The 23,053-nt window shown below is 41.3% G+C and overlaps 1 protein-coding gene across 1 annotated transcript in view; it reads right to left on the bottom strand.

The window, feature by feature from the left end:
* The window catches only part of ALCAM (activated leukocyte cell adhesion molecule), a gene marked incomplete at both ends in the record, with an annotated part of 119,517 nt that extends 100,417 nt beyond the window's left edge, over positions 1 to 19,100 (bottom strand). Inside the window, one exon of the mRNA XM_080363400.1 lies at positions 18,995 to 19,100. Coding sequence (XP_080219526.1) covers positions 18,995 to 19,100 — 106 coding nt within the window. The remainder of the gene's footprint in view (positions 1 to 18,994) is intronic.
* Between the last annotated feature and the right edge of the window lie 3,953 nt (positions 19,101 to 23,053).

Raw genomic sequence — 23,053 nt, 5'->3', positions numbered from 1 at the left:
GTTTAGGTGGCCATTCAGTTGTTTGTAAAGCATCTTTCATCACTCCCTCCCATACAAGTAAGCCTGTATCCCAAACTAAGGACAAGAAAAGGTGGCATCTGCAGAAGTCCGAGTTAATCTGTAGGCATCAGTTTACGAAATTCTCTAGTAGAACTTGCTTTCCTTGCATCTGAACTTGTGCAGCTTTTGAGGAACAAAGCATTTGTATGTAGTAACGTTAGAGACAGTTTAAAACACATTCCATCAGCATGCCTAAACCCACATTTCTGTTTCCTTAACAAGACCAAAAAAAAAAAGGAGATGGCGCAGTATTTGGATCATCATCTCTGTTGTATTGCTCTCTACTGCTCTGCATTCTCAAAAAAAAAAAAAAATATGCCAACAAAATGCTTTATTTCATTGATTTTTAAATTAAAAAAATACTTCCATAACTGATCATCAGTATAAATTTATAACAAAAATGGGGTTTAATAATATTCACTGCACACATAATCACAAGGGTTTATTGGTAATAAAGCCTTAATTACAGTCTCAGTACTGATAGACATAAATGAAATAAAGTTTATCATTTTTATAAGCTGTGCAAAATCTAAACTAGCAAGCAAAGAAACTATTTGCAGGCTTTATTGCTTAATGCCTGTAAAAGATTTTTTACATTTTCCTTTATTTATGAAAGAGTTCTACAGCAGCCCTCATTCCCTCTGCTTTGCCTTTCCTTCACCTTTCCATTAGCTTTCCCATTTCAATCTAATTTGTCCTTTCATCCTGTAACAGAGTCCTTCACAGGCTCCTTAATTTCTTTCATTCTGTCATTTTAGATGATAAGAACAACTGCCACTGAGTCTTCTACCTGGCCTGAAGCAAGCCAGCTGGTTACTGCTCCCCCAGGCCACCTTGCAGCAGCACTGCTCCAGCAGCAAAATTTGCTTGTGGGACAACCCCACCTGGGTGGGATGAGGAGGAGGTGGTAATGGTGGTGCTGAACTGCAGCAAAATCCCAAAGCCTCCGCTCACCTCCTTCTCTTTACAGTGCAGAGCCAGGACTTTGGGGAAGAGTCTTGTTAGACTTCAATGGCTTCTGCATATCTCAGGAACTTCTGAGCTGGTGCTCAACAAGGCAGCAACAGAATTAGAAGGAAAACTGCCCTTGTTGACAATGCAGATGTGCAGCACCTCCACAAACCAACTCTTAGCAAAGCCTTGCACTCACGCAGCCACCATCTCACCACACCAGACACTGGGCTTGTTCAAAGATCTTTGCACAGCCCCAGGCAGCTCTCAGAACCCCAGAAAAAACACTGCCAGAAGAAACTTGCCCTGCCCTGTAATCTGCTGCCCACCAAAGAGTTTGTTAAATCACCTCTCTGATCTGGATTCCCTACTGTGATTCGTGCAGAACATCGAGGCAACTCGAGAAGGCTTGCACAATCCTGGAGAACAGAGAAAAACAGCCCCACTAGATACAGATAGCAAAAACTAAATGAGCATTGAGCCACTCAGGCTAGCAGAGGTTGCTATTCTTAGCATTGCTTCCAGTTAAATAAAGATTTCTGGCTAAATAAAGACATGAAGTGTACCTAGAAAATGCTTTCATTTTCATTGCTGCTGCAATCTGCAGCTGGCAGTCGAGTTTCCCAATGAGAACTTGGAAGTAAAAAACAACAGTCTACAGGCTTAGATAGACTCATCATTGCCACAAATATTCAAATAAATGTTATCCATCGGTTTTAAAAGCAGAGGAGCATTCAGTTAAAAAAAAAAAATATATATATATATATATGATCATGCTGAGACAGAAAAAGAAGTTAACAAGATCCTGACTATTGTCAATGAAAGGTTCATCAAAAAATAAGAGGCCACAAGACATCATGATTCAGAAACTAAATAGTCCACAAATGCTAGCCTTGAACAAGAGGTAACTAAAAGTTCTGGTAAATAACTATAAATTAACATAAAGAAAGACATTTTTTTTTCTTAATTAAAATGAGCAAAACTCAGACACAATAAGCAGTTTTAGTGGTACAAGACCACCAATTTCAACAAAAATTCATTTTAGCCTAAGAAAAATAACAGACAAATACAAATCAATTAAATGTCCTAAGGGCAATAATGCCAGCCTTTCTGGTCTGGCTAGCAAAGCAACTTGATCCCACCATTTCTGGTAGCCACAGTTCCAGATACTAGGAACTTTAAAGAACTGAGGGTTACATTGCGCACAATATCTTATTTTTAAAAACACTTCAGTGAAAGAAGCAATGCGGAGATGTGCAACTATGACAGGATATCCAGCAGAAAAGCAACAGAAAAAGCCTGCAGAAGCCTCCAGAAATACAATCATAGAGTAGAGTCAATAAGTAAAGAAAGATGCTATACCATTTGAACAAAAATAAAAAGGTGTTTGATAAGAAGGTACTTCAAGAATAGGAACATGAAAGCTTGTGTATGAACAGCAAATGCTGTCTTGAATGGGCCAGTAGGACTGGAAGATTGGTAATTTTCTGGCACAATACATTCATAGCCTGTCACCAGCAACAAATAACTTCTGCACTCAAAGGATTTAGATACTTGTAGAGAAAGAGGAAAATAAAAACAACAACAAAAAAAAGAGCTATCTTTCATTGCTACCTCCCTTATCTGTTAATTCTGACTGATGATGTGGATAAACTAACCACACAGGGACACAAATCTTAAACTCAAAGTAATCTATGCTTACAAGGGAAAAAAAAAATAAGTATGTGACTAATGAGAAGGTATATACCACAATCTTTACAATAGGCTGAATGCCAATTGTGCTTAGAAATTAGAAGGGCTTGATCCTCATCTTTCACAAGCCAGTTTAAAAGTTTTCAGGGAAGAGAAAATTTCTCCCTCATCTCCCCAGAACAGAGTGTGTAGAAATACACTGAGATAATGTGTAGGCATTTATTGAAAATTATTACAGCTTCTAACATTTGCTAACAAGTTCCAGGGCTAGGTAATTGATTATAAAAATGAAACTGTGTTTACCATTTGCTAACTTCTGATAAGCAGCAGCTATATAATTGATTCTCATTTTCAGTGTGTATCCAATTGCACTGATATGAAGGTATGTATGTGGAGCACTGATATTTTATCTAACAGTTCATCTGTTTCACTGCCTACTTTCCCTCTATGAGTAAAGAAGGAACTAAAATCACCACAAAAAATGATATGGACTACTTCAGTGCATTTGGTGTTATTACTGGGTAAATGACCCAAGACAAAATGAAATGTAAGGTTATCAGAAGTTACTCTTACCTAGTTTTAATACTAGGTAGATAGAAGAATAAGCCATATTGTGTAACATTGTTTTTATTAAACAAAAATTGAAAATAAAAATAGCAGCTGTACTGCCTTCCTTTCCCGCCTCAAAATCGGCAAAGTACCCCCCACCCCAAATGCCCCTTTTCAACTGAGCACTTCTTACACGGGATATGCAAAACCAGGCTGCATCACTAATTTACACCAGAAACCTCTGAAGGATGGCTATTAGTAGAAAATTCCAGAGTGAGTTAGTTACTTGGTCTAAGATAAAAATGACTTCAGCAGTCATAAATCTGTGTCAACAGGTACACAACCAAAATAATTTGATAGGTAGAAGCTCTACAGGAGATGGGAAAGTCCCTCCAGGAAGAAAGCAAAACTGCAAATAAACTTCTCCCCAGTGCAAGAATGAAAATAAAAGGAACTACTTTTCTGGGAGGGAATCCAGGAGTCCCACAAGTCTCCCAAATAGATCTGTGTCACAGAAATCTGGCAGATCTTGTAATCCTGTGTTTCTCCTGGCACTGCCACTGGTGAGAGCACCCATAGCTCAGGCAGGTCCAAAAAGGGAAAGGGTATGCTACATCCACAGCTCTCAAGACACAGATAGATGTCCACCTCCCCATCACCTTTCAATAACTTTCTCTCAGAAGACACACACAAAACACTCCAGTCTTTACTTTTTCCACTTATTCTCTTAAAAGATCTTTGCTTTCCCTTCTAATTTCTTTTTTGTTTCAACTCCTGTTCTCATTTTTCTCCATGTGCTTACAGAAAAACAAAAGCCACAAGTCCTTTAACACATTTCCTCTATTAAACATCACCAACAGTGAAACTCCACCCATTCTCTGCTTTCTCCTTTAACACCTGCAAAAGGACTATAGTCTCTGATGCATAAATTGGTAGACAAATTCTGATTAATTAGCTGTCTCAGAATAGCCTGCTAATATAAACACAGCTCACATCAGCATGTGTATTCCTGCCAGCATAGCAAACAATTCTCTCTCCTCCTTCCTCTCCCTTGCTTTGCTTTTGACAGTCAAGTCTGCTCACATAAGCACGTTCACACTACCACCTGGGCCAGTATAGAAGCATCAGGGAAACATACATTTTATTCTTGAGCAATGTGATCCCCTAATAAAATATTCCCTTTAAAATCTGTAAGATAATTAGCCCTGATTATTTCAACTGATACTTTATCTGATGTGTTGCCTCTCTAAATCTTCACAAAAAAACCCAAAACTAAGCTTGTGTTTAATGACCCACAGGGAGAAAAGAAGAGCATCCTTTTCTCCTCTACATAGCCTCCTGCTGGCCTAGAGCACAAGGCCCTCCACATGGTCACTCAATACAAATAGGTCAAAGCAGAGGTCTTTGAATCCTCATCACGTTCACTTCAGATGGACACAGACTTCCTTCACAATTTACAGTTGATGACTTTTCAACATGTCTTAATTATTCCTAGACTGGGAAATTCTGCAATCAAAGTGCTCCGCGGTGTTGCCGGAGATGACAAATGAGCCTGTGATCAAAAGATGCACGTTGTCATGTTATAATAGGCAAAGTTAGAGCAAGACAAAAAAAAACTTCTGGAACCCTGTTCAGATCTTGGCTCCAATTCTTTCTTGAGCCTGAGCTAAAGAGTTAAAGTACAAAGCATCATGCCAAAAAACAATACAAACCACCTTCCACTGACAGTCCTGTCTGCTGCAAAGAGAACAGAGCACACACACTGGTGTTTCTTAACTCTCACTTTCTTCCAGTAAACTTAAAATCACAGTTTTATGCACTCCAAGTCAAGGTTTTTCAGGTTTCCACTTACGTCAAGACTTTTAAAAATTATTTCAGTCTCTTGTAGCTAGTTATGCTGATCCTTTACTCACATTTTACAATCTTTCAGGCTGATGAAAATGGATATCCAGGAATTGCAACAACCAAAATGGTAATCATTCACACTAATATAAGAAAATATGCTTCACTGAAAGTTAATATTGGAAAAAAAAAGAGCTCAAACTAATACTATTTTTGGAGTTTATTTTAAATAGCAATAAAAATAAAGCACTAGAATATCTCTTTGAAAAGTGGAACACCAACAACAGTTAATGGGACCATAACTAAATTAGTCCACACTGCAAAACAAACAAGTAATCATCACAGGATTTGATTGCCATGCATTTAAACATATCCTAATCTCAAAACTAATAAGAAAGCATAACTATAAAAATAGATCTCTCATGTTAAATCTCATAAAACTCTCAAAACTGCAAATCTGCTCTAAAAGATTTCCTCAAATTTTAATTAACAATCATAAAAATATTGTGATGAGATAATCTCAGTGTATATAGAAGCATTTTCTCTATTTAAAATTATACTCAAGAAAGCTTAGTAAGCTGCATATTCCCTGCTGACAGGCACAAAAAAAAAATATAAATCCTCTCATATATTTTATATATGGAAAAACCATGTGTGCACCATTTAAAAACAGAGGCTTAAAAAGTCAGCTGAAGAGGTGAACTTGCATCATATTCAGGAAGAGTGAAGCAGAGCAACCTAAGCCATTTCTCTGCAAGCTGCGCTAGCCAAACATCCTCTGCAAGGAGCAGAAAGATGCTACAACTCACAGACAGTATCCAGCATCCTAACAGCCTCTGTGCCATCACTTATGGCTTAGTGTGTCCTCCTGAGCCCCCTCTGCAGGGACTCTGCTGTCTCTAGCCTAAATGTTATGTCCTTAAGAATATATTTAAATACTTGAATAATTTTGAAGCTGGGTGTTCAAACACATGCTGTTTGATCATGGCCCAAAACTATCGCGCTAGCTTAATTTCTGGATTTTGTGACTTAACACACTGCTGTTCTAGGTTTACACTTTCTGTCAAATACCAGAGTCTGATGCTCCCCACATCAGTCACAGACAGACCATGAAAAAGGTCAGACTTGAGAAGTGGTTGACAGCTGCAATTTCAGCAGCAGCGGGTCGTACAGCTACATTTATTACAGTGTTCATAGTAAACAACTAACATTACATTTTAAACAACAAACATATTTCTTCAGAATTGGTAAAAATGCATTCCAAGAATATGAGCTGCTTTGTTCCAGAGGTGAGTTTCTTGATCACCTTGAATAACCACACAGTAAGGTGTGCATTACTCCTGAGAAAGTCTGACAGCTCAACATGACAGAGACGGACATTGAGGTCACGCAGTGACTATGCTCAGCATTCAATGCTCTTTCCCCAACACATTACCTCATACACCAAGCCTCTTATGCAGACTAGAAGAAATACTCCCTTCCTCCCCAGAATACTGTTAGCATGGACAGCTTTTTGGCTATCCATACTGACCCAAAAACAGAGAGGGGAGGTTGCCCCACGAAGGCTGCACTGGTCCAGGCGGTTGCCCTACAAGCACAGGCCATGTAAGCCCAGGGTAGGGGCGTTTGAGCTCTGAGAAACCCCTGTGGGGAAGCAGAAGTCTTCCTGAGGAAGGAAAAACCACCAAATTATATATGGCTGACAAAAGGGGAACATGACAAGTCGAGTGTGGTGGCGTGGCAGTACACAGTCTTGACCAAGGAGGGTGGGCTGCTCGTTACAGCAGGCGATACAGAGAGGGAAAAGCAGACACTACTTGTCTTGGTATTTGACTTTCCCCTGCTCGCTAGTACCTTTTCTACTTGCTTCTGCTCCTCTCTCATCAAAATACTCCTATACCAAGGCTTCTCCTTAACCCCACCATTTTCCAGACAGCTCCTTCAGAAGGTTTTCTGTTCTCCCTCTACAACTTGTTTCACCTGCAAGCAAAAATCCAGCTGCCACTACCATGCAAATGAGTCGCCTCCTCCTTCCAGATTTCTACCTCTGCAGGCCTGCCAGCCACACAAGGGGAAGAGTCAGCACCCCTGCAGCCTCCACTGGCTTCCCAGACCTGTGGCTGGAGCTCTCAGCTTCCTTCCTCCTGCCCAAACCCCCCCAGCTCCCCACCGCAAATGCCACTTCCCACAGCCTCATCAGCCAATGTGGATGTGACCAGCCAGATCCAAAAAGCTGGGTTCCCCTCAGCTTCAGGAAACTGAACTCTGTTCTCTGGAAACTCACACCTGTGAGATGTGCAAGTCACACACAGAAACAAGCCAGCTACAGCTTCTCCTGGCCATCAAAATGGCTATGTGCCCTGTCCAGGCACCAACCTTCTACAGGCCTTCCCAAACAACATGCCATCATTTCTGGTCTCTGTTGCAAAGACTCCTTCCCATGGTTTTGCCATATTTCTTTTCACAGACTTTATGGCTATGCCTGGTTTAATACACTGGAAGTAAGCTATCTGCATTTTATTTGTGTATGCCACTCCCTGCAGAGATGCTGATCCGTGTCTTTGGCCCAGTCATCACTTACTGACAGCAAACTTCTCTTTCAGCTAGTCCATACATGCTCCAGTTAAAAGCATTAGCTTACAGAGCAGTGAGAAAAAAACTGAACTTTTAAGCATAAAACCAATCCATCTTCCTTTTCACATTAATACACTCTGTCAAAGATTCAAAGTGCTGCTCTTGCAGTTCTAAATACTGTTGCTTTCCTTAATTGTTCTCATCTCTAAAACCTTCACTCTCCAAAATCTACAAATCGGAGAGACATATACTAGTCAATGACACAGTGAAGTTTAGCAAACAATATGCTAGCAGAAAATATTTTCTATTTCTCAGCCTGAAACATTCCCAAATATCTTTTGATGTTCAAGTGCAGTTTATAAATCAAAAATGACTCTATTATGTTGTTTTGTTTTCTTTAAACCAAAGATCTTACACTTTTTTTTTCCTTAAACATCATATGTTAAAAGAATAAAAATCAGTGAATTTCAGTATTCCGTTTTTGTATCTTTTTCCCTTTTCTATGATCTTGGAAAGACAAATTCAGACTTCACTCACAACAAAATTGCAGAAAGCAGTAGATTTTTCACTTTGAATCTGCATGTCACCTCACATGACAAAATTTTAAGCCTCCACTCACATGTGTCATGAGTATGAGAGATCACACCTGGCAAAATACAAAATACAGCACCTAGAAGACACAGTTAAAGCCCACATGAGGGTTTAGGGCTAAATCACACAGCCACTGATGCTCCTCAGCTGCTGCAGTTGCTGGTGCTGGATGACACTGCCTGGCTACCCTGAGACTCAAACACCCAGCCTAGTCCTTTCCTATAACAGAGGGAAGAAATACCCTCTCAAAGGAATCACTGTCCCTGCTCTGAGTCCTGTCAGGAGCTGGACCTCCCTGGGCTTTGTGACTTGGTCAAGTGCTGTTCAGATTACACATCAACTCCCACCCTTTGACCCTCCCAGGGCAAGGTTTGGCTACCCCCAACACAGAGAGAGCTCTTTAACATACAATTCATCTGTTACTTCTGCAAATATAATTTGTACAAGGCTAAGCACTGTGGATTCACAATCAGCGTGCTAGCAATAGCAATCACCAAGGATGTGTGTCCACTGCAGAAGCAGCTCAAATAAAATTTTCTAGTCTTGCATTTGCAACTAAAGCATTACTGAGCAGCCAAAGACCACAAGGTGCTCGCTATGTTTGAAGTTTAGCTCGAGCAAATGCCACAATAAACAAAACTCAATCATAATTTTGCCACCAGAGTATCAGAGTTTAAGTTAGACCACTGAAATCCTCTTACATGAAGCGCATACCGAGGTACTTCCACCCTGACTTGACACCTTGAGAGCACTGGTATGTCCAAGGGGAAAAGAACCAACATGCAAAGAGAGCTCTCCCAAGCCACTGTCATTTCCAGTTCACAAAGGTTTCCTTCTGCCTACAAACATGACTGTTTGAAAAGCCATATAGCACGACTTACTCCACAGACCGCTGATGAATTTCTTCCGTCACAAAATGACATATATAATTTTTCTTAAAAAAAGAAAAACCAAAAACAAACAAACTAAACATACACCACCCACCAAAACAAACAAACGAAAAACCCCACAACATAAACAGAAAACCAAGCACCACACAAACAATAAACCCTCAACCTACCTCAAGTACTCAGTCTTCCTTTAGCAGAGGAAATCAAAGACACTTTGTATTTTTTAATTTAAGTTTCCATTGTGGAAGATACTAAGAAACTGCTGAGCCATGTATTTTATTAGCAGATAGAAGATTTAGGTGTTAACCTCAAGCCTCGAATTAATGCAAGCCTGGATAAACTTCTGGTTTTTTAGTTCCTATCTTTCCCTCCTTTCCTGAAGATAGAGACATGGTACGTCTTTAAAAAACAAGCAAACACAATGACCACAAAAACACAAACAACAGCAAAAAACCACACACAAACAAAAAAGCCCACACACACACCAGAAAAATACCTTCATCCAAACTTTACAAATAGTTTTAGCAAGAAAATAAAGATTTTCATCACAATACTGCCCCTTAAAGCTTCTATTACTGATTTCCAATTAACAGGGTCCCTCAAGATTTTTGTAGCATTTACCATGTTCTGTCACAGAACTTCCAGACTATGAGCCAGCAAGCTCCTTCTGCGGTTACGAAAAAACTGTATGAAAAACCAGCTGTACATTAGGTCCAAAAAAGTAACAAATATTTATTGTACTGCACGAAGAAAGCCTCCTCACAAGGAGTCATGGTCCCCAGCACACTCAGGGCGCTGCTCTTTCACGATTACATGAAAAGCTTTTCAGAACAATGATTGCTGTTTACAGATGAGGACATCTTGAAGGAGGACTAGCGACCAGTTCAGAGGCAAGAAAAAGCAAGCGATTTACAAGCTTCTGTGAATTAGAATCCACACCTAAGATAAGGTAACCAACCATACCAAGAAGGAGAGGTTTTTATATGTACTTACACAAACCACTTTCCAAATGCGGAGCTTATGTGTGGCACTAAGGAGTAACCATATAAGAAATCTCAACAATAACTCGTTTCAATAAACAGTTAAAACACAAGATTTCTGCCCAGAAAAAATAACAAGCTTTTAGGGTGAACTAACCACTTCAGTCTTCAAAACCATTCCCACATATCATAAAACTGGACTGTGAATTCCAGCTAAAAGCAATTCACCTGCATGTCCTCCCTTGTGTGCTGATATCACCCCTCACAACACCCTGCTTCTTTTTGGACGAAGCTTCTGGCAGCTCACACTCTCCCATTCAGCATTCATTAAAGAAACACACTGTGTTATTCATTCCTCTGTGCCCTGTGCTGCTGATGCAATGGAAAGAGAGCCAAAGATCGTGACCGAGTATGCTGAAGCTCATCCTTCTTTATCACTGTTGTACTTGCAGATGGACATAATGATTAAAAAGTGATCCACAGAATGCTTTGCACACCATTCAGAGCAGAAGAACAAATCAACACTCCTAAAATAAGCAGATACTTTTCTGCAGCATTTCACAGGGGAAGTATGGCTCTAGCAAAAGCAGGTAACTTCTCAAGCTTGGGAGGAATACAGACCCTTCCCTCCCCTTCTTATTCAGTGGAAAGGAAGCAGCTACCATGTCCACTATAGGTGACCACCATTACTGAGAGTTTCTGACCTCTGGCTCTTCAACTGCATGCTGTCCAAGAGTAACTCCAAACTGCCCCCACCAAGCCTTGCTGCCATGGTGGCTGCCACAGTGCTCCAGGTTCCCATCTGTGGGACAATGACAGACAGTTCTGCTCTGCAGAGCGTAATGCTGCCAGCATGCCCTGACACCCAGCTACAACAAGACCTCTGAGAAAAAAAAACACAACAAACCACTACTCTCATTCCCACCACTCCTACCCCTTTGGCTCTCAGGCAGATGCAATACATCCCTCTTATGGCCCTCTGATACACCAACATTTGGATACATAGGCCAGAAAGTTTGTATTCCTCAATCCTCTAGGAGCTTCCTTGGGTCTGCAGACATTAAAGGCTTACAGCTCTTTTGAGATAAGTAAATAACTTTCTAACAAAGCAAGCATACACTATGTTAAGATGAACAGAATATGCCACATAGCTTCTGTGCACCTCAACTAAAAAAAATGGTTCACCTGCTTCCTGTACATCCATGGTTATGACCTTTGCAACATACCACTATTTTTCTACTATCTCAAAAGCTTTAGTTTCCTCCCCCTACTGCTCTCAGAAGTTGTGCAGAAGTTTTGGATTTAACACTGCAGGGTACTTAAGAAAGTGATAAGCAACGACAAGAAATTACCTGCAGACACAACTGAATCGGGATGAAATACCAGAACCTGACCCTTACCAAACCTGCAGGTGAACTTTCAGAAGCCCCACTTGACATCAGAGATTCACATAGACACTTAGGAATTTGCTCCTCTGGGGCACTGGACATTAACTGGGGCTAAACCTTTAGAGTAAAGGTTATACTAAGGACTTAAACTTCAAAGCTGAGACAGAACCTGTTGCATCATTCAACAGCAGCGTGATGAGCAAGGTCAAGCTAAACTGTTGAACAGTTGCCCCTCCAAAAGGCAAAGCTCTGTTACAGAAGCTATGTCAAGATCTAAAGTACTAAAGCAAAATATTTTCCTTAAGTTTTAAATATTTAATAAGAAAGTGACACTCATATTGGCAACAAAGATGCAAAATGTAGTTGTGCAAAATGAAGTCACTCTCATTATTTACTTATATATTAGTGACTGTTTCAAACCACAGAACTGTCTGCATAGCAAGCTCTGCATTACTTGTCTGCGGGGAAACAGAACAACAGGAAATGTAATTTACTTACATGAAGTGGAAGCTGGTGGGACATTCATTACACTGACTTCATCTTTATTCCTGTGTGTAGGTAGGGTTCAAGACTAGCAGTAAGTTGTGCAGTAGTTCGAGAACTGAGGAGTAATGTTAAACTTGACAAAAATCTCAGTTGTGAATTAAAGCTGGAAAAATTACCCTCTTGCTAACCTTTCAAGCTATCAAGTGTAAGATGCAAATAGTTTCTTGATTTACATCACCAGTTGTCAGCACACCACTTTGTTAGCAGTGTCAAAAACTTACAACTTCCCCAATTTGAGAAAGCAAATCCCATAATGCTGTGTCAATGAGTGAATTTTAAGCTAATATCCTATCATCTTCTCTACATGCAAGCACTTGTTAGAAAACCCGGTGTGCAGTATCAAGAATGAAGGAATCAATTCAGAATCCTTCTCTCTTCTCAACTTAGACAGCTACACTGAAGTTCCCCCAATCTTGCCTAAATATCATGTTCTTCATCTGTCTTTTTCTGTTGCATGTATGGCTTTGTAGGTAAAGGCCATTAAGTTAATCTCTGCTCTCCAAAACAACTAGAATAAGCCAAACAGCTTTTTGTGTGTATGTGTTTCTGGATTAGAGACACAGAAGGGATTAAAAGCATACCAGCACATACCTAAACTGGCTTTATTTTACAATAGCCCAGAATCCAGACTGTTTACAGAACAGTATACATATTCCAGTTTTCCCTTGTGATCCTAGAAGAACTTGCTGAAAGAATCAATTTTGTTAAATAAAGGTCCTACTTAATATATCTTATTGAACGTGTTTAGCTTTATCTCACCACAATGGTCTATCTAGTGCAATCATGCCCTTATCATGTTTTTACCCTATTTCATGCAGTGCCACTCTTGGTCCACTTCATCTATGGAAAGTACCTTCTTTTGATTCCAGTTCTTTTTGTGTTTCTCCATGAAGTCTCCTCCAGACAAGGAAACGACATTTAAAAACATGATTCTGTAACATATCAATTTAAAACACATACAACTCCTTGCTGCAAAAGAGAAATATCTCTAATTGAATCATCTTTTTGAGTCTGCCTATTATATGATTCAGATTTGCCCTTCGTTCTCTTTCATGCAACAGAAAGCCTGTGATGACAATAAGATGCTTTCAGAAACAACACCTGGCACCATAGAACACTGCCAAGGCAGCAAAGACTTTTAACTTATGTTCAAGCTAAAGCCAGAGGTCTGGGAGAAGCAGAGATGTGCTGCTTCTAACAGTAAGGTAGTGGAGCTCCCTCTATTGAATTAGCTGCCAATATCTCTTCAAGTTTTAAAGATGCCAACTACGGTCAGCATCAGTGTTCTGTTAAAAACCCAAAACTTGGCAGTTCAAAGAGCTGAGACGCACCCATCAGGTACACTCCATGAGAGAACAGGCCGAGGGAAGGGTGCAGCCAATGCACGGAGCTTCTCACACATGTCGAAGTGTCACCAGTCTGCTAGGGCTCCATCCCTGGGGACTTCTGCTGTCCATGAGACCCAAGAAGATGTTTTTAATTTGAATGATGTTCAAGTACTTTACCTCAGGACCAAAACTGCTGTGACCCATGTTTTACAATGCCAGGAGGTTCTATAAAAGGAGCTACCACAGCACAAAATGCAACATATGAATGAGGCTCAAGCATTTAAGTTTTTCTTCACAATAAGGGGTTAACAATACAGAGTATGACCTAATTGAAAGCAGATGATATGGATATATAGACTGCTAAAACACTCATTAAATCACCAAACGCTTTTTGCTTGTTATCAAGGGAACAGCTTAGTATTTCCACTTCCATTGAAAGCATTTCAAATGCTTTCTAACCAAATATTACAGAACTGTTCTAACCCCTGATAACCTCTAAAAATCATACCTAAAGCTGCAGGCACACTCTCTCCACTGTTTTATCACTTTCTCCCCTTTTTTACCTCCCAAAAGAGGCACATTTCTTATCAACAACAAAAATACTAGTTCAGCAGAAGCAGCAGTTGTTTTAATAAGTAAATATTTATTTGCCTTTCTGGAGACCTATATGCATGATAAGAAAAGCAATTTAATCTTCAGCTAGGCAGATATTCGTCAAAAGAGCCACCGCTTTGGAGAAGCGGATTAACATCCACTAGGGTAGGACTGGTTGCTTTTCAGGCCATCCTTATGGGAACACATTGGGGAAGAATAAAACTCAAAACAAAATGAGAAAAAAAGAGGAAGAGGAAGAAACTTGATCCGATCACTGCCGGTAGTGGATTGTCAGCATACTAGTCACACTGCAATCTCCTTGCTAAAAGATGAGATTCATTTTGAAGTGTACTAAAGACAGGAATGTACAGCCTCCTTTAATATTCATCCTGTTCCTATTAAAGAAAAGACACCAAGATAAAGAATGTGTATGTCAAAGCCTTGTCTTCAGGGAAGATAACGTTCAACATTTTCAAATCAAGAGGTGTCATTAATGTTCAGGCTTTCCTGGAAGAATCCCATTCTGCTTGAGACAATTCTAATTATCACCCCACAACATTTAAGAGTCTCTCATTTGAGCATTGGTGCATGGAAGCATAACTATTTTTCTTGAAAGCGGAGGAACTTGAGAGAAATCAGCATGTTGCAACAGGTCCTCAATTCTCTTGCAAGTGTGGTACTGCAGTTTCCATGCATTTTCTATTAAAAAAATGATTGAGTTACAAGAGAAAAAAGCTATACACTAGCCAAACCAGAGGAACCTTCAGGAGCACTGAACAAAGAGCCTGAAGATTACAGTTTTTAGATACGGTAGTAGCTCTCGAAAACCAGTACATAAAGTCTAGCCCTCCACCAGAGTCTGCAGAACTGCACAAGACTAGTGGTATGAAAAACAGCTTCCACAGTCAGCATGGTAGTGAGTGTGTATATATATATATATATATATATGTAAAACAAGCAAATAAAACACAACAATAAAACAACACACCCCCCCCCAACAACAAAAAACCCAAAAAAGCCCAAACCCTCCCATGTGTGAAATAGCAGTAGAACAAGTACTGCAGACCAGACCTTCAGCCAGCTTATCTGTGACCATCATGCTTACAATCACATAGCGCAGGTCACAAAAAGAGGAAATGGAATATTGATCATCCTGTGTTAGAAGATCCAGTTACAACTTAGAGCTCTTACAAAGTTAGCACATTCAGTTTCCCAACTGTTAATAGGCTCAAAACATATACAGGTAAGCCCAATTCCTCCCTAGCTGTTTTCCTATCTTGCAATCTATTTTGTTTCACTCAACTGGTCCAAAAACTACTTGGACACAAAATAGTCCAGAAAGTCCCTGTGGCAGGAAGCTAAGAAAAGCCCGTGGTGGTGTGATACGGACTGGCCAAGACATTAAAGCTAGTGTCGTTACAGTAATACTTGGGTTTGTATGAGGTCCTTCTGCACCTTATGTAATCAGATATGACATTATGGAAATCTGCAGTGAGCACTCTTATAGCTTAAGATTATAAACCATGCTACAGATGTAGGATATCTGTAAAAAAATAGAGAAGATAGGTTTATCCTGATCGCACAGATGTAATTTGCATTATGTAAAACTCTTAATGCTATTTTCTTTATTTTTCCTCTTCATGTGTCATCTCACATAAATATTTAGATTCTGTTCCCAAAACTTTCCATTGGAAATAAGCCAACAAATAGCTTAACATCTACTATGAAGACAGCTGAAACTATTTACCCCGGGATTACATATTAGCATCCCAGTTTACTTTCAGCAAGGAGAACGGGTGGTACGGTAAGGAAGGGCATTACTCTTACATAGGCTGGAAAGTGGAAATAAGATATCTTAGAATTAAATATGACTTATGACAGAGATATTTGTTTCATGAACATAACAACATATATTTTGCCCAGTAAAAATCAATGGGCTGAAATTTCAGAGATTTACAGAGCTAGATGATTTCTGCTCTTGCCCTCTGCCTTATGAGAATTGCTACAAACCCAACAGAGAGGAGAACACAAGAAGAAAAATAATCCATGTTGTGAGACTTTTCTAGCATATTCATACCAAGAGGGGGAAAAAAAAAAAAATAAGTATATCAAACACTTTCCAAAGCAAAGGATTTAACTACTTACAGCTCACTTAAAATTCAGTCTGACTTTGCTACCTGTGCATTGCACCACAGACACATAGCATATCGGAATATACGTACATGGTAAATACATGTGCTGACTTTGTCTCAGAAAAAATAAACATGAACTTTCTGATCTTAATATAGAAAAACTGTTTCCCTAGATCAATGTCACACCAGATATACCAGGGAAAACAGGTAGTCAGGAGTGAGAACACAGTAAGTGTCTTGTGAATAAGACTATATATTACAGTCTCATTAGGCTTACGCAATACAGCAATATGTAACAAGTCTTTAGTAATAAAACATGGAATGAGAGGCTCTGAAATTAGTTATGATACACAAGAAGGTAAGGGGAGGCAGAAACTTTACAAAGGTCATGATTAGGTCCCAATTAAAAATTAGCTTCCTTTTCATATCCAGTCACATCCACTAGAAAAGTATGAGATTTTAATTGATATTCTCATTTAGTCTGATCTAGAGCTAGTCTCCTAATACCAGATACAGACTTGGATGCCCTCCTATTTTTTTTTTTTCCCCCACCAATGGGTATCTTCCTACGCAGTTTATTCAGTGAAGAAAGAAACACAAAATTTCTCACAGGGATCTCCAGTCAGCTTGAATATTGCTGGAGAGATCTACACCTGATGCACATAAACTTTTAATACGCTTTTAATAGCTTATCTATTGCTTTCGATATGCAAACCTGAAATGGAACTCCCAAAAGCAAAGCACCATGATAGAGTAATATATTCAGAATTTCTTGTGGATGATAGCAAACTACCTATCATCTGAAATAGCTGTGATAGCAAGGAGAAATAAATGTGAAGTACACAGTAATATCAAGACCTTTTTATAGATATTTTTATATTTAACTATCTTTTATACTCTGAAGAATAAACTGAGAAGTAGAGACTTAAGTCCTGTATTAGATGTTCCAGGCATTTTCAATACTGCAGGGCAAGTCTCTAAGCTGAGGTGGGGCTGGGTTACTTCCCCACACACATTTGCCTGCACTCTGAACAGTTTGCCTGAGCTTCTCCTCGAGGAGGCAAGGAAGATATGAAAAGCAGAAAGAATCGGGTAAATGGTTTTACCTCCAACCTATTGAGATCATGGGCAGTTAAGTCCCATCTTTTTATAGACTTCCATCATCAAAACCCTTGAGATAAAATATTTTATGATTTCACATTTCCTTGAATGAGAAACTGTAGACAGTCACACAATCAGTGAGATCATTTCGTATTTACTGGAATAAATCTCACCATGGGGGACAAGTCGTGCCTCTTAGAAGCTGAGGTGCTTATCTCTATGGATACTCTACATGCCTTTTAGATTTCTTAAAATGAGTAATCTTTCCTGAAGACTTTTTCTACATGACAGAAAACAGTATTCTTTGTAAACTGCCACCAAGACTGGTATTTTTTATGTCCTACAGTGATTATACACAGTATTTCCCAAAGCAAAAGCCTAGGAGAACAGCCTGACATATTGCTTACGGTTCAAATATTGCTTTTGCTTCTGTTCGGAGCTTTTTTACTATTCTAATTGAAATTAAAGCTTTGGCAGCCTTACTTTATTGCTGTAGCTCGTTTTCTACTTAACTAGAGCCTGCATAAAATAAACATGAATACATCTAGTGATAAAGGTCTTTTCTTATCTCCCGTTCCAATGACAACCTACTGCCTGTAAATGGTTAACTGGAGAGCACGTAATAACGAGGCAGAGGCCAGAAATGAAAAACCACCAACTCCAGCGCTTCTGCAAACCCTTCGCTGTTGCAAAGGCAGGCACGTAAAGGCAAAGCCATTTCTTAAAGCAATACAAAACGTTACCACAGGCTGACGCTCTTTCTACAAGAATAATGAGACGGACTCCGCGTTGAACGCAGAACTCCTCACTTCACAGCTTTTCCCTCAGACTTCACTTTCACGCTCAATATTTACAAAATAAAGCCTACAAACACCTCATGGCCAAAATACTCCCAGAACAATCAGGGTATTTAGCACTCCTTGCGCCTTCTCACTTGGCTAACGCCTCGAAAGTGCCTGTACGGAACCGGGGCTGGAGAGAAGTTACCCACGCGAACCCGATCCGCCGGAGCAGCCTCGTCCCGCGTAGGGGACACCGACAGCGGGGCTGCTCCCCCTCGCTTCCTCCCCGCACCCGGCCGGCTGCTGGACGGCACCACGCCGACGGCATGCCCGGGCACCCACCGGCTCCCGGACGGCGCTAGTTCCCCGGTAGCGCGAAAGCGGCGGGCAGCCGGGCTCAGCCACGGGCGGCACTGAAGAAGAGGAAAGGGGAAGAGGCTGTACTGCCGAAGTTGGAGGCGGCTCGCTGCGGAGACGTGCCGCCCAGCCTGGAAGTGAAACGGGCGCCGAGCCGAGCCCCGTCGCCTCTGCCCGCCCGCTGCCCGGCGGCCGGTGACAACGCCCCAGAGGGACCCCACGGCCACTTTCCACGGGGAGAGGCGAGACCGCCACCGCTCAGTTGCCCGCACCTCTGGAACAGCTCCTGCCTCTCCCTCGGGAGAGGCGGCATCAGCTCGCCTCGCCGGCCGTCTTCGGCCGCCTTCCCCAGGGCCGGCGGCGGGGGCAGATGGGGACCGGCCCCCGCCCGCTTCCCGCCGAGGCAAAATGGGATGCGGAGAGCGCCAACAGCCGGGAGTAACACACGGCCACGCACAGGGACCCCGCAGTAGGTGTCGGGGAGCTCCAGTAAAAGAAGGGCGGGTGAGGGAGGGAAACCCCGCCGGCAGCAGCGAGCCGCGGGCGGACACCGCCACCTGCGGCCCCAGCCTCCCCTCCGTCAAGTTACGCGCGGCCGGGACGGCGCGGTCGCCCTTCTCCGCGGGCGGGCGCTCACCTGGCGGCAGGCAGAGGGCTACGAGCAGGAGGCAGAGCAGCAGCGACGGTGGCAGCGGGTGGCGGCGGCAGGAGGCGCAGGCGGCGGCGGTTGAGGGCTCCATCATCCCGCCTGCCCGCGGCGGGACCGGGAAGCAGAGGCGGAACGGACCGCTGCGCCCCTGGGGGCTCTTCTCTCTCGCAGCAGAGCGGGTCGGCGACTTATCCCCTCCGAAGCTGGGAGGCGGCGACAGCTACCCCGCAGCGGCGGGAGGAGCGGTAACTTCCCGGGCGCGGGCGGCGGAGCGGCTGCTCGCTCCCTCCCTCCCGGCGCGCAGCGAGGAGCGACTCCGCACCCGAGCAGGTGGCAACCCTCTGGCAGCCGAGCGGCGCTCCAGGACTGAGAGCTGCGACGCGAGAGGCGGAGCCGGGCGGCCGCCGAGGAGCTGGCCCGGCCCTCCCGTGCCCCCGCCCCCGCCGTCCCCCCACACGGCGCGCAGGCAGCAGGGCGGGGGGAAGCCTCGCCGGTAGCATCAGCCGCCGCCCAGCTGGGCTGCAGCCGCCCTTGCCGCTGGGGACCTGGCTGCCCGGGGGATGCGCCGCTGCCCCGGGACCCGCTGGGCGACGCTGTGAAAGCGGGGGGGGGTGCCGCGGAGAAGGGGCCTGGGTGGCGGGGTTGGCCCGGCGTGCGGGGCAAGCTGAGCCCCACTTCGCCGACCCCTCCCTTGCATCTACTTGGGGCATGGGCTTCTTTTCCGGTTCGGTGCCCGAGATGCGTGTTGGATGGCAGTATTTCGAATCAAAGTCGTAGTAACAACGCCGTTGTGTGTTTAGAAATGTGGTGGGTTCTGTGTTATCCTGTCTCAAGTAAATTTTTTTTTTTTTTTAAATCAACTATAATAACAAACAAATTAATCTGATTTAACTAATTTAGCTGATGATCGGTAAAGGGAAGGGAAAGGAACTCACAACTCTGATCATCGCATGAAGAAACGCGCGGAAGGGCAAAGGAGAGATCATTCGGCACTTCTGGAAGTCGGCTGCCCTAAAGGTCAAAAAGGTTCCTCGTCAAAGTAGTGTAATCCAGAAACGGCACTTTCAAGCCTAGTGCTTTATTCTCCTGCTGTTTCGGTCTGACTAAGCAGTGCTGTTGCATAGAAAGGGAAGTACGCTGAAGTCACACAGCAAGTTTCTCGGCTGACAGTACAATGTAATCAATGTGTAGCACATGCTGTCATATGAAATAAGCCTGATGCTCAAAATCTAAAACTATGAGTAATGCACATCATCTGGTCTCTCCAGAGGGACTTTCTAGTAGTAAAATCCAAAGTGTCAAGTGCTTTATCTTACTTCACCACGTGATGATGTGAATTCTTAGACGGGAACTTCCCCAAAACTCCTGGAAATCAAAGGCAAATTGAACCAGTCAGTTCTGTAAATATACTTGCTATTCTCAAAACGATTTTCATGATGACTAACAAGTAAGAACACTTAAACATTACCATGATACAGAGTAGGTTTAGAATAACATGGCCTGTGTGGGGTTTTTTTTTTGTCATATACTGCACGTGTTTTCTGTAAAGTGCGGTAAGGATATTTCATTTTTAGAACTTTAAGTCTAAACCATTGTCTTCAATTGAAAATATCCTTCATTTCTTCCACATTATTATTATTATAATCTTTCTTACTTTGTAAGCCATGCTATGCAGTCAATTTTAAAAATATTTTGCTTTCTAAGCTTACGGCTCAGCAGAGCTCTGTCGTCATTTGTTTTCTCAGCAGATTTCTCTTTATGGTCATACGAATGAGCAGATAAAAAAAAATACTACTTTTAAGATTCATAATGTTTTTGTCTTCATGTTGAAGCTGATTAATATTTTCCATTCAGTGTTTTTTTTCCTTGCATGTTCAAAAGCAGTAGAGTACTCATTAGTAGGGATATTTAATATTTTTGTTTCTAGCCTGGAGACCCCTTCAAATTATTGAGAGGCATTGTGTAGAATTGCATTGAGGTGACCACCTAATCCAGTTCCAAGTTGTATTCCTACCATGTTTTTTAACTCCTAGTGCTTTTAATTGTATGTGCTAGTTTTGCAACAACTTGGGCTCCATTACAAATTAATGGCCTAATCCTGCCACTGTTGTTGATATGGGCACCCCCGTTGAAGCTAGCAGGATTGTGGCTGAGAGAAAAGACAGAAAAGTCAAACTCTAAAAAATTTCCAAATGCCAAAAAACCGTGCCAGACAAACAGAGAAGGGGAAAGAGTTGATAGGCCAGAATTCACTGGTGCTCTTAATATATGTTTTTGTTTTAAACATGACAATGTAGAGATCAATTTCTATGCTTACAATGGTTTGCTGGTTTAGGGAATTAAATAATGCCCAAACACCTTGCTTTTAAAGCAGATGATTAACTGTTTCCTCGTTTTCATTCAGATAATTAATAGTACATATTTTCCATCAGTGAGACTGTGGATGAGAAAGGCTTTGTGAAATCTTCCAAAAAATTTCCAATGGCATGGTGCAGAGCCTAAAAGGCGAGCTGTAGAGCCGTACATTTCAAATAGGCAAAACATACAGAGTCATTTTACAATTTATGATTAAGACAGTATTCAGAAATTTTTTTATGACCATTTTGCTCTCAGATCAATACTGAATGTGTTGTTTAATGTCTATAAGAAATATGAGAAGTGCAGATTACATTAAGGACTTAATACTTAAATCAGAAGTGTGATTTGTTTAGGGTTGCCCCTCACTCCTTTGTCATTTCTCTTCAAAGCTGTTTCTACCTTTCACTTGAAAGGAGCTCTTTGAATTCTGAGTAAATAGAAAACATTTCAAGCTCAGATTACTCAAATGTTTTGATAACTTTACAGGAATTTAAAAATGATTAGAATTTGTCAAGATAATTATTAAAGATATCTTTATATGCTATGTCATTTCAATTGTCCTCAGTTCTGAGATTTGTAATTAATTCCTTTAATGTCTGTTGGGTTGACAGAATATAGATTTGGGGTTTTTTATAGATTATTTTCTTGGGCCATGCTCTTCTCCCATTGAAGTTAATGGGGGTATGAGTGAGTTACTGATCTGTTGGGAAAGCAGCAACTGCCTGGCTTTAAAGTCCAAAATAAACATCTATTTTGAAGAAGTTAAAACACTTAATAGTACAAAAGAAAATCTGTAGAAAATAACTCTGTGTTTGAAAAACACTAACAATAATAATAATTAAAAAAAACTTTGATAAATGCTTCATCCTATCAAACCATAGATTTTTTTATTTATGTGACAAAGTTGATTAAAAGTGTAATCCATTAGTAATGGTTGTACATCACAACAAAGAGGTTTTCTTAAACTGAAATATCATTTCTGATTTATAACAGATGCATAAAATAGTTACTTTGGAAGCAGATTTCTAGCAAGAATAGTTGAGAATACTGTTGAATAGAGCACTGCTCAGCACTCCTGGTGCTTTAATCCATTGTTAATAGTGAGTGAATAAGCTTTAGTCTTGGAAGATAGCTAATATGATGTCAATGAAACGGTGCATGCTCTTTTGGCTCAGCATTCAGTAGTATAGTCTGCAGAATGGAAGCCTTCTGTTGTTGAAACTGCCTTTGAATTATAAGACAACCATTGAATGCAACGTCCATGCTTGTATTTCTGTAAATCTGGTTCTGTTAGTTTAGCTGGAGTGTGTTAAATTAAAGGTTTTAATTCACAAGATACCTACATGGATATAGATTCTTCTAATTTGTATTGATACTCATTGTAACATTATTTTACACCAAGGATTAATCATGAATGTAGTCTGTACTGCCAGTTACAACATCGCTGAAGGAATTGTTAAGTGAATCATCTGGGACTTGTGCCATATTTTTGTGACAGTTGGGAAATCCACAAGGTGCTTCCTGCTCCCTTAGTCACCTGAATACCTTTAAACACCAGGCTCTGCAAATCTGAGCTGAAGCACATTGAAGTCAAGCAGAGTCTTTCATTGACTTCACTTGATTAAGGTATAAGCTGTGGTAGAATAATACTCCTGTTTGTCAGGAATTCTTTTGCAGTGCTTAGTATTG

Source organism: Nesoenas mayeri (genome assembly GCF_963082525.1).
Source record: "Nesoenas mayeri genome assembly, chromosome: 1".
In the NCBI taxonomy this organism is placed as follows: domain Eukaryota; kingdom Metazoa; phylum Chordata; class Aves; order Columbiformes; family Columbidae; genus Nesoenas; species Nesoenas mayeri.
This window is presented reverse-complemented; position numbering and strand designations above follow the sequence as displayed.